The following is a 12,166-nucleotide window of genomic DNA, read 5'->3' as shown; positions in this document are numbered from 1 at the left end:
GCTCCTATATCTTTTCATCTTATCTTATTGTCTTGTAACTGTGCTATCTCTCTGTCAGAGCCCACCAATAAATCCCAGTGCCCTGGTCTTTCCCTATTATCCTTCACCTTCATTTACTGATCCAATTCCCTTCTAGTGAATCTTTTTTTCCTGGACACCTGGACATTCTCTCTTATCCTCTGCTATCTGGCAGAAGATCCAAAAGCCTGAACGTATGTTCCACCAACATCAAGGATAGCTTCTATCCGGCTGTTAGAAAACAATCGAAAAGTCCCCTAGTGCAATACCTCACTGTCTGCCTCATTATGATCATGCATCAGCATGAATTTTCTCTGTAGATGTTACTTTATTCTGCAAATATTGTTTTGCCTTGTTCTCCCTTAATGCACTGTACTAATAGCATACAAGAAAGATCTGAGGTGAAGAGGCGCTGTTGTGCCTTTTTCACCACACAGCTTGTGTGTACAGACCATGTGAGGTCCTCGGTGATGTGGATACCGAGGAACTTGAAGCTGTTTACCCTCTCGACCCCAGATCCATTGATGTCAATAGGGGTTAGCCTGTCTCCATTCCTCCTGTAATCCACAACCAGCTCCTTTGTGTTTGCGACATTGAGGGAGGGGTTGTTTTCTTCACACCACTGTGTCAGAGAGATGACTTCTTCCCTGTAGGCCACCTCGTTATTGTTTGAGATAAAGCCAATCAATGTTGTGTCGTCGGCAAATTTAATTAGCAGATTGGAGCTGTGGGTGGCAATACAGTCATGAGTATACAGAGAGTAAAGGAGGGGACTCCTTTGAGGGGCTCCTCTATAGAGGCGCAGAGGTGAGGAAGCCCACTCTTACAACCTGCTGGCGATCTGACAGGAAGTCCAGGATCCAGCTGCACAAGGCAGGGCCGAAGTCTCTGAGCTTCTTGTCGAGCCTGGATGGAATTATGGTGTTGAATGCTGAACTGTAGTCCAAGAACAGCATTCTCACATAAGCATCCTCCTTCTCCAGATGTGTAAGGACAGTGTGTAGAGCAGTGGCTTTTGTGTCATTTGTCGATCGGTTGTGTCAGTGGGCGAATTGTAGGGGGTCCAGTTTGAGTGGTAGCAAGCTGCAGATGTAATCCTTGACCAGCTTCTCAAAGCATTTGCTTATTATCGAGGTGAGTGCGACAGGACCCCAGTTGTTCAGGCATGTTACCTTGGTCCTTTTTGGTACAGGGACAAAGGTGGATAACTTGAAGCAGGAGGGCACTCTACACTGGGAGAGGGTAAGATTAAAAATGTCTGTAAACATCCTGAGTACTCGCCCTGGGACGCCGTCCGTCCCACAGCCTTTGTTGGAAACATCTGCGTACCTCAGCCTCAGAGATGACCAGGTTGCAGGTTGTAGCTGGCTTTCTTCCGAGGCTCAGAGTTAGCGACATCAAACTGAGCGTAAAAGCGAATTGAACTCATCTGGGAGAGAGGCCGTGACGTTGGCAGCACCACGACACTTGGCTTGGAAGTCTGCGATGGTATGCAATCCTCACCACAAATCACCTGTGCTACTTGTAGTGAATCTTGACTCAATCTTGTCCTTGTATTGTTGTTTTGCAGCCTTGATAGCTTTGTGCAGATCGTAGCTGCTTTTCTTGAGCTCCTGCTGATTGCCAGCAATGTAAGTTCTATGTCATGCGGTAACTGCTGCTCGTATGGAACTATTGGTCCAGGGTTTCTGATTCGGGAATACCCTGAGCGACTTCTGGGGGACACATAGTCAATGCACTTCCAGGTGAAGCACGTGACTCCAACCATGGAACTCGGAGACATCCTCATCATGGAAGACATTCCATTTGATGTCATCGAAGCAGTCCTGCAGCATGGAGACTGATTGGTTGGACCAACACTGGAACATACTTATATTAACACCGCCTAGAACAGAAAAAGGAAGAAGAATAATAGACATAAAAAATTTACACAAAGGTCAGATAAAGTTTTTGAGGTTATGTTTTCATTAACAAAAACAGGATTCAGCACTCCATGTGAGCATATGCAATTCTGGTAAGTATACATCACTAAACTTGAAAGAAAGCACAACCCAGGAAAATAAAGGAATTATCACCATTGAAGAAAAGGTTAACCAATGGAGGAGCATGACCCTCCATGGAAGACGTCCCCATGATCTGAGCAGACTGGATGTCAACAAGGAAGTGTTGAATGCCTGACTTAGAGTTGGACACCTTTTCCCAGAAACGGAGGGGTTCCTGTGGCAATACAGGATCAGGTGGTTAACACAAAAAATATCAAAAATACATAATAAAACACCAACAAATTCAAGACAGTAAATGCAGTAAATGCCAAGATAAACCAGAAACAATCCAACATATTCCAGGATCTTGCAGCAGTTTAACTCAATCTGCTTACTGACACAGGCACAATCAAGTGGCAAACATCATTCACCAAAATCTTCCTTTAAAGTACAAACTCTTAAAAGACACCGTACCTTACCAAGCCTGATCCAGTTTAGAGTCAGAGTCCAAGAAGTTATATTATGACCAATCCATTATTGTAGATAGGACAATCCATAATAACCATCGGAATATAATAATACACTCAAGTCAAATTTATTTATATAGCACATTTAAAAACAACCCACGTTGACCAAAGTGCTGTACAGATCAGAGCAGAATAGTTAAAATTACAAATAGGAGAAACACAGACATAACCAACAAGGCAAACAGCTTATAGGCACAAAAGAAACCACACAAGGGCCTAGGCACAAGCCAAAAATCAGCCACATCAGGAGGATTCAAACGCTAGTGAATAGAAGTTAAGTTTTGAGCCTGGATTTAGAAGAGTCGATGGAGGGGGCAGACCTGATAGGGAGGGGAATGCTGTTCCACAGTTTAGGGGCTACAATAGCAAAGGCGCGGTCACCCCTGAGCTTAAGTTCAGATCGAGGGACAGCCAGGAGCCCGAAGTCAGCTGACCTGAGGGACCTGGAAGTACAATAAGGGGTAGAAGGTCTGTGCTGTAAGGGGGAGCCAGCCCATTTAGGGCTTTATAAACAAACAGGAGAATCTTAAAATCAATTCTGAACTGTACTGGCAGCCAGTGGAGGGAGGCCAGGATAGGAGTAATAGGTCTCTCTTCTGGGCACCTGTCAGGAGACGGCTGCGGCATTCTGGACCAGTTGCAGATGGGACAGAGACGACTGACTAATCCCAGTATACAGGGAGCTGGAGTAGTCCAAGCGGGAGGGTATAAGGGCGTGGATGACTTTCTCGAGATCTTTGAAAGAGAGAAACTGCTTGATTTTGGCAATAGTATGAAGCTCGAAAAACTGGCTTTTTACCACTGCATTAACTTGCTTGTCAAACTTAAAGGCGGAATCAAATATCACACTAAGGTTTTTGACATGGAGTTTGACAAGGGTGGACATGTTACCAAGACTGTTGGTCATCACTTTGATGGAGTCAGGGGGGCCAAATAGGACAACTTCAGACTTGCCTTCTTTCAGCTGTAGGAAGTTTTGTGCCATCCAACACTTTATGTCCTTAAGGCAGTTCATGAGGCTGACTAGATTTGACTGGTCATTTGGTTTTAGGGGGAGATAAAGCTGTGTGTCATCAGCATAACAGTGAAAAGAAATGTCGTATTTTTAAATGATTTGGCTGAGGGGAGGCATATATATAGAGAAAAGAATGGGACCCAGGATGGAACCTTGTGGGACCCTGCAGGAGAGACTTGCTGGGGGAGAAGAAAATTTGCCTATGTTGACAGAGAAGCTATTTTTAAGGTAGGATATAAACCAGTTCAAGGCAGTGCCATCAACACCAACCCCGTATTGGAGATGGCCTATTAAAATGGCGTGATCCACAGTATCGAACACGGCGCTGTGATCAAGGAGACAGGATAAACAAGCAAGAACAACTTACTTAATAGATCTAGCCATTCCAAACACACATAACATACAGAAATCAAAAAGTGAAAAACACCAGAAATAAGCGGAGTTAAAAGAGGAAATTGAAAGACTATGGACCATGACCAGGGGAAACATTGTCCTGATAGTAATATCTACAATTGGTATCATCCCAAAGTCGCTACACAATGGCATTAAATAATTAGACTCAACAATATTTACATAAATCTCCAGAAAGCCACAATTCTAAACACCACTAGGATAGAACATAGAACATAGAATAGTACAGCACAGTACAGGCCCTTCAGCCCACAATATGATGCCAACCCTCAAACCCTGCCTCCCATATAAGCCCCCACCTTAAATTCCTCCATATACCTGTCCAGTAGTCTCTTAAACTTCACTAGTGTATCTGCCTCCACCACTGACTCAGGCAGTGCATTCCATGCACCAACCACTCTCTGAGTAAAAAAAACCTTCCTCTAATATCCCCCTTGAACTTCCCACCCCTTACCTTAAAGCCATGTCCTCTTGTATTGAGCAGTGGTGCCCTGGGGAAGAGGCGCTGGCTATCCACTCTATCTATTCCTCTTATTATCTTGTACATCTCTATCATGTCTCTTCTCATCCTCCTCCTCTCCAAAGAGTAAAGCCCTAGCTCCCTTAATCTCTGATCATAATGCATACTCTCTAAACCAGGCAGCATCCTGGTAAATCTCCTCTGTACCCTTTCCAATGCTTCCACAACCTTCCTATAGTGAGGCGACCAGAACTGGACACATACTCCAAGTGTGGCCTAACCAGAGTTTTATAGAGCTGCATCATTACATCGCGACTCTTAAACTCTATCTCTCGACTTATGATAGCTAACACCCCATAAGCTTTCTTAACTACCCTATCCACCTGTGAGGCAACTTTCAGGGATCTGTGGACATGTACCCCCAGATCCCTCTGCTCCTGCACACTACTAAGTATCCTGCCATTTACCTTGTACTCTGCCTTGGAGTTTGTCCTTCCAAAGTGTACCACCTCACACTTCTCCGGGTTGAACTCCATCTGCCACTTCTCAGCCCACTTCTGCATCCTATCAATGTCTCTCTGCAATCTTTGACAATCCTGTACACTATCTACAACACCACCAACCTTTGTGTCATCTGCAAACTTACTAACCCACCCTTCTACCCCAACATCCAGGTTGTTAATAAAAATCACGAAAAGTAGAGGTCCCAGAACAGATCCTTGTGGGACACCACTAGTCACAATCCTCCAATCTGAATGTACTCCCTCCACCATGACCCTCTGCCTTCTGCAGGCAAACCAATTCTGAATCCACCTGGCCAAACTTCCCTGGATCCCATGCCTTCTGACTTTTTGAATAAGCCTACTGTGTGGAACCTTGTCAAATGCCTTACTAAAATCCATGTAGATTGCATCCACTGCACTACCCTCATCTATATGCCTGGTCACCTCCTCAAAGAACTCTATCAGGCTTGTTAGACATGATCTGCCCTTCACAAAGCCATGCTGACTGTAAGTTTCAGGATAGTCTGAAAGTTCCTAGCAATTGAGAACTAAGTATGGTTAGCCATGGCCTTACCTCACCTTTTACTAGCTTGACCTCAGAAAAATAAAAACAATATGAATAATAACAATACTAATAAATAAGTATCGAGAACCTGAGATGAAGAGTTCTTGAAAGTGAGTCCAGTTCAGTGATGTGTTGCGTGAAGTTACCCCCTCTGGTTCAAGAGCCTGATTGCTGAGGGATGGTAACTGTTCCTGAACCTGACGGTGCGAGTTCTGAGGTTCCTGTACCCTTTTCCTAATGGCAGCGATGAGAAGAAAGCATGGCCTGGCTCGAGGGGGTCCTTGATGATGAATGCTGCTTTCTCGTGTGGATGTGCTCAGTGGACGAGAGGGCTTTGTCTGTGATGGACTGGGCTGCATGCTGGGAAATCTTATAGAGGTATACAAAATTATGGGGGTATAGATGGGATGAATACATGAAGGCTTCTTCCCGGGAGGTTGGTGATACTAGAGCTAGAGGTTCATAGGTGAAATATTTAAGGGGAACCTAATGGTGATCTTCTTTAGTCAGAGGGTGGTGCGAGTGTGGAATGAGCTGCCAGCAGAAATGCTGGATGTTTGGACAAGTACATGGATGAGAGGGGTTGGGAGGGCATTGGTCTAAATGCACGTAGATGGGACTAGGCAGGAGTACAGGTCGGTATGGACTAGATAGGCCAAAGGGCCTCTTTCTTTGCTATAGTGCCTTTCGATTGGAACGTAGTGGCACAATTACTATTGCAGCTGAAGTGCAGTGCTAGCTGACGTTAAGGCGCACTCTGAACGGGTGAAATGTGAAATTTGCCAGCCAAAGACTGATCCATGATTAACCCAGTTTAAGAACGACTTTATAGTCGAGGTTTTGTATGTCACTGAAGACGCCAGATGTACCAGGGAGAGCCTTCTGGCTGGTTACATCACCGTCTGGTAAGGAGGGGCCACTGCATAGAATCGGAAAACGTTGCAGCGGGTTGCAAACTCAGCCAGCTCGATCCTGGGATTAGCCTCCCAAGCATTGAGGACACCTTCAAAAGGTGATGCTTCAAAAAAGCAGCATCCGTCACTAAGGAACCCCATCACCCAGGACATGCCCTCTTCTCATTATCACCTGGGAGGAAGTACAGGAGCCTGAAGGCACACACTCAGTGTTTTAGGAACAGCTTCTTCCCCTCCTTTGTTAGATTTTTGAATGGACAGTGAGCACTACCTCACCATTTTTGCTCTGTGAAGTGGCAAATGGAGTTCAACCCGGAGAAGTGTGAGGTGGTACACCTCAGAAGGACAAACTCCAAGGCAGAGTACAAAGTAAATGGCAGGATACTTGGAAGTGTGGAGGAGCAGAGGGATCTGGGGGTACACGTCCACAGATCCCTGAAAGTTTCCTCACAGGTGGATAGGGTAGTTAAGAAAGTTTATGGGGTGTTAGCTTTCCTAAGTCGAGGGATAGAGTTTAAGAGTCGCGGGGTAACGATGCAGCTCTATAAAACTCTGGTTAGGCTACACTTGGAGTATTGTGTCCATTTCTGGTCACCTCGCTAATGGAAGGATGTGGAAGCACTGGAAAGGGTACAGAGGAGATTTACCAGGATGCTGCCTGGTTTAGAGAGTATGCATTATGATCAGACTCTGGAGAGAAGGAGGATGAGAGGAGACATGATAGAGGTATAGAAGATATTAAGAGGAATAGATAGAGTGGACAGCCAGTGCCTCTTCCCCAGGGCACCACTGCTTAACACAAGAGGACATGGCTTTAAAGTAAGGGATGAGAAGTTCAAGGCGGATATTAGAGGAAGGTTTTTTACTCAGAGAGTGTTTGGTGCATGGAATGTACTGCCTGAGTCAGTGGTAGAGGCAGATACACTAGTGAAATTTAAGAGACTACTGGACAGGTATATGGAGGAATTTAAGGTGGGGGATTATATGGGAGGCAGGGTTTAAGGGTCGGCACAACATTGTGGGCCGAAGGGCCTGTACTGTTCTATGTTCTATATTGTATTTTTTTATGTATTGTAGTGTACTGCTGCTGCAAAGCAGTACATTTTATCCTTTTTTCTCCAGTCCTGCTGAAGATCTTGGACTGAAACCTCAACAGTATTCTTTTCCATAGATGCTGTCTGGCCTGCTGAGTTCCTCCAGCATGTTGTGTGTGTCATTTGATGTCATGTCAGTGATATTAAACCTGTTTCTGATTCTGATTGGCTGTTCATTCTGCTGTATTTATTTCTGGGGCTACTGGTCCTTTGGGGAAGCTTGGTTATAGTGAACCTGCAGGACAAGGGTTGGACAGAACCCCCGGTTAATGATAGGAGTCCATTGTATAAAAAGAGATGGGGAACCCATACTGTAGAAGGAGGCAATGGTGTTGTTGCCTCCCCAAAGTTGCATTATTTGGAAGATCAGTGTAGATGTACAGTCTAACCTTTTTCTTTTCACGCCTTCTCATTAATACTATCAGGGAGGAGGTACAGAAGCCTGATGACACACACTCAACATTTTAGTAGCAACTTCTTCTTCTCCGCCATCAGATTTCTGAACAGACCATGAACGCTACCTCACGATTAGATTAGATTATGAGAACACTCAGTCCTCTTTTATTGTCATTTAGAAATGCATACATGCATTAAGAAATGATACAATGTTCCTTCAGAGTGATATCACAGAAAACAGGACAAACCAAAGACTAACACTGATAGAACCACATAATTATAACATATAGTTACAACAGTGCAAAACAATACCATAATTTGATGAAGAGCAGACCATGGGCACGGTAAAAAAAAGTCTCAAAGTCCCGAGTCCCTGATAGCAGGTGGCAAAAGGGAGAAACTCCCTGCCATAAACCTCCGAGGCACCGACAACTGTCGATGCCTTGGAAGCAGCTGACACCGAATCCGTCCACCTGAAAACTTCGCGCCTCCGACCAGCCCCTCCGATACAGCCTCCCGAGCGCCATCCTCTGCCGAGTGCCTTCGACCTAGCCCCGGCCACCAAAACAAGCAAAGCCGAGGATTTGGGGCCTTCTGCTCCGGAGCTTCCGGTTACCACACAGTAGCAGCGGCAGCGAAGCGGGCATTTCAGAAGTTTCTCCAAATGTTCCTCCATACTCTCATGTCTGTCTCCATCAAATGAGAATTGTGCACGGTCCCCTACTTGACAGATTACAAATACCATTCACCGGGGAGGCCGCGTGCGCAGCATCACGTCGCCATCTCCTTTTGCTCTCTTTTCACATTATTTATTTATATCTCTTATTGTAACTCTTAGTATTTGTTTTATTATGTATTGCACTGAAATGCTGCTGCAAAACAACAGTCACAAATACAAGGCATTCTGCAGATGCTGGAAATCCAGTGTAACGCACACAAAATGCTGGAGGAACTTGGCAGGTCCAGTCATGATGAAAAGTCTCTGCCCGAAACGTTAACTGTTTGTTTATGTCTGTAGGTGCTGCCTGACCTGCTGAGTTCCTTCAGCATTTTGTATGTGTTACTCAACAAATTTCACCACACATGTTAGTGATAGTAAGCCCGATTCTGATCTTGTTTTGTCCAGACAGTATCTTTGAACAGATCCTGCATTCTTATGAGCCCGAGCTGCAGGAAGCGAGGCACATCTTGAACAATGTCATTTGCCGCCGTCTGTATAAATGGATCGGGCAGACGCAGCCTGCAGCAGAGACAATAATTCAGCAGGTAAGCGTTACACGTGTTGGTCGAGAGAATAGGGATAAGTAGGTCACTTACCTAACTAGATTATGCCGGTAAATCGTACGTGACCCATTGACCCAGTTTAAGATGGTGCTGGTGAAGCCCAGCAACAACTTACTGGTGGTAAACAAAACAATGAGTAGAATTAAATGCTTTATTAATAGCACCTTTTATGGTGAAATTTATGGCGAACAATGGTGAGGCAGGTGAAGGTGAGGAAGAGTCGTATTGAAGTGATAGGGCCCACGTCGTAGAGGAAGGAATGACCCAGTATTTGGGTGACTTAAACGTTGGGCCAGATTGAAAAGGCAAGGTGTTATGAGCAGAAGTAGGGTTCGGGCCAGTTCTGCTTGCTGCCCAGCGACCTTTACTCAGGAAAAATTGAGGGCTATGGGTAACTCTAGGTAATTTCTAAGTTAAGGACATGTTCGGCACAGCTTTGTGGGCCGAAGGGCCTGTATTGTGCTGTAGGTTTTCTATGTTTCCATGGCTCTGCACTGAGCTGTGGTTGTGGCCTGCTCTGGCTGCTCCAGGCTTCGTGTCTGTGCACTCACTTTCATGCTGAATGCTTTTTGCTTGCTTTAATTGTTTGCACCTTTTGTCTGTTTTTCTCAGAATGTTGGGTGTTTGATGGTCTTCTTGTGGTTTTAATGGGTTTTATGACAGTTTCTTTTAGGTTTCTTTGTTTTGTAGCTGCCTGTAAGGAGACGAATCTGAAGGTTGTATAATGAATATGTACATTGATAATACTTTGAACTTTGACCTTCTCCATTTTAAAGAGATGTCTCAGCTTTTTTCACCTAGAGGAATGATGCGTGAGGTTTAGTTCTCCAACGTTCATTCAACCACTTCCCTTCAATTATTATGTTCTTGAACCACGACCCTCATCACTACCTCGGTGTAGCCACACTATGACGACTTTGTACTACAATTGAAGTTGTTATTAATTATTGTCACCCTATCTTCACCTTCCACCCCACCAGGGATAGGGTTCCTCTTGTCCTCACCTACCACCCCACCAGCCTCTGCGCCCAGCACATTATTCTCCACAACTTCCACCTTCTCCAACAAGAACCCACCACCAAGCACATCTTCCCTCTCTCCGCCCCCCCCCCAACTTTCTGCTTTCTGCAGGGTTCGCTCCGTATGCAACTCCCTTGTCTGTTCATCCCTCACCACTGACCTCCCTCCTGGCAAACGGAACAAGTGCCACACCTTCCCCTATACCTCCACCTTCACTACCATTCAGGGCCACAAACAGTCCTTCCAGGTGAGGCGACACCTCACCTGTGAGTCTGTTGGGGTCATCTACTGTATCTCACGTTCCAGGTGTGGCCTCCTGTATATCGGGGAAACCCGATGTAGATTGGGAGACAACTTCGCGGAGCACCTACTTTCTATCTGCCAGAAAAAGCGAGATCTCAGATGGCCACCCATTTTAATTCCACTTCCCATTCCCATTCCAACGTGTCAGTCCATGGCCTCCTCTATTTCGTGATGAGTAACACTCAGATTGGAGGAGCAACAGCTTATACTCCATCTGGGTAGTCTCCAACCTGATGTCGCAAACATTGATTTCTCGAACCTCCAGTAATGAACCCCACCCCCCCTCGCCATTCCGCATTCTTATTTCCCTCACACCTTATCCCCTTCCCTGCCCATTATCTCCCTCTGGTGCTTCTCCCCTTCCCTTTCTTCCATGGCCTTCTGTCCTCACCTATCAGATTCCCCCTTCTCCAGCCCTTTATCTCTTTCACCAATCAACTTCCCAGCTCTTTACTTCTCCCTCTTTCACCTATCACCTACTACCTTGTATTTCTTCCTCCCCTCCACCCCTTCTCTGACTTCTCATCCTTTTCCTCCAGTCCTGATGAAGGATCTTGGCCTGAAACATTGACTGTTTATTCTTTACAATAGATGCTGTTTGACCTGCTGAGTTCCTCCAGCGTTTTCTGTGAGTTGCTTTGGATTTCGAGCGTCTGCAGATTTCCTTTTTGTTTGTTGTTTTTGTATTCTTTTATAAAAGTGACGTTTAAATTGTGGATGTTTGTGAATGTTCTGTCTCAGCTCCTTTGTGCCTGTGAAGATGTTGCAAGCACCTGTGCAGACCTGTACTTGTGATTCTGAAAATAAACTTGACTTTGCAAATATAAATTGCAATAATTGTAAGGGTGAGGATCCAGTGGGTAGGGTTGTGGAACTGTTAAGTAAACTCTGGTTCTTAACCTGGGGTCCTGGGTCTGCGCATAGACTCCAGGGTCTCTGGGAACTTGGATGGGAAAAAATTTACATCTTTACTTTCAGTAACCTCTAGCTGAAATTTAGTATTTCCTTCAATGATGAATGTAGGCAACAAACCACAGTAGTGTTAGTAGTACCAGGGTGAGGGTTAAGACAGCAACGCACGGACGGTCAGGGTGAGGGTTCAGACAGTTCCTCACGGACGGTTGGGGTGAGGGTTCGGTCAGTTCCTCACGGACGGTCAGGGTGAGAGTTCGGTCAGTTCCTCACGGACGGTCAGGGTGAGGGGTTCAGTCAGTTCCTCACGGACGGTCAGGGTGAGGGGTTCAGTCAGTTCCTCACGGACAGTCAGGGTGAGGGAACGGTCAGTTCCTCACCGACGGTCAGGGTGAGGGTTCAGTCAGTTCCTCACGGACGGTCAGGGTGAGGGTTCAGTCAGTTCCTCACGGACAGTCAGGGTGAGGGTTCAATCAGTTCCTCACGGACGGTCAGGGTGAGGGTTCAGTCTGTTCCTCACAGACGGTCAGGGTGAGAGTTCGGTCAGTTCCTCACGGAGAGTCAGGGTGAGGGTTCAGACAGCACCTCACAGACGGTCAGGGTGAGGGTTCAGTCAGTACCGCACAGACGGTCAGGGTGAGAGTTCGGTCAGTTTCTCACGGACAGTCAGGGTGAGAGTTCGGTCAGTTCCTCACGGACGGTCAGGGTGAGAGTTCGGTCAGTTCCTCACGGACGGTCAGGGTGAGGGGTTCAGTCAGTTCC

The 12,166-nt window shown here is 45.9% G+C and overlaps 1 protein-coding gene across 2 annotated transcripts in view; it reads left to right on the top strand.

The window, feature by feature from the left end:
- LOC134342677 (deoxynucleoside triphosphate triphosphohydrolase SAMHD1-like) overlaps positions 1-12,166 on the top strand; it is a 58,667-nt gene that overhangs the window by 35,562 nt on the left and 10,939 nt on the right. For both annotated transcript variants that reach the window (XR_010017068.1, XM_063041086.1), the window contains exon 12: positions 9,012-9,151. Coding sequence is in view for 1 of the 2 variants with exons in the window: in XM_063041086.1 (XP_062897156.1) it covers positions 9,012-9,151 (140 nt within the window). In the remaining variant the exon portion in view is untranslated. The remainder of the gene's footprint in view (positions 1-9,011; positions 9,152-12,166) is intronic.

Source organism: Mobula hypostoma, chromosome 2 (assembly GCF_963921235.1).
Source record: "Mobula hypostoma chromosome 2, sMobHyp1.1, whole genome shotgun sequence".
NCBI classification, from domain to species: Eukaryota; Metazoa; Chordata; class Chondrichthyes; order Myliobatiformes; family Myliobatidae; genus Mobula; species Mobula hypostoma.
This window is presented reverse-complemented; position numbering and strand designations above follow the sequence as displayed.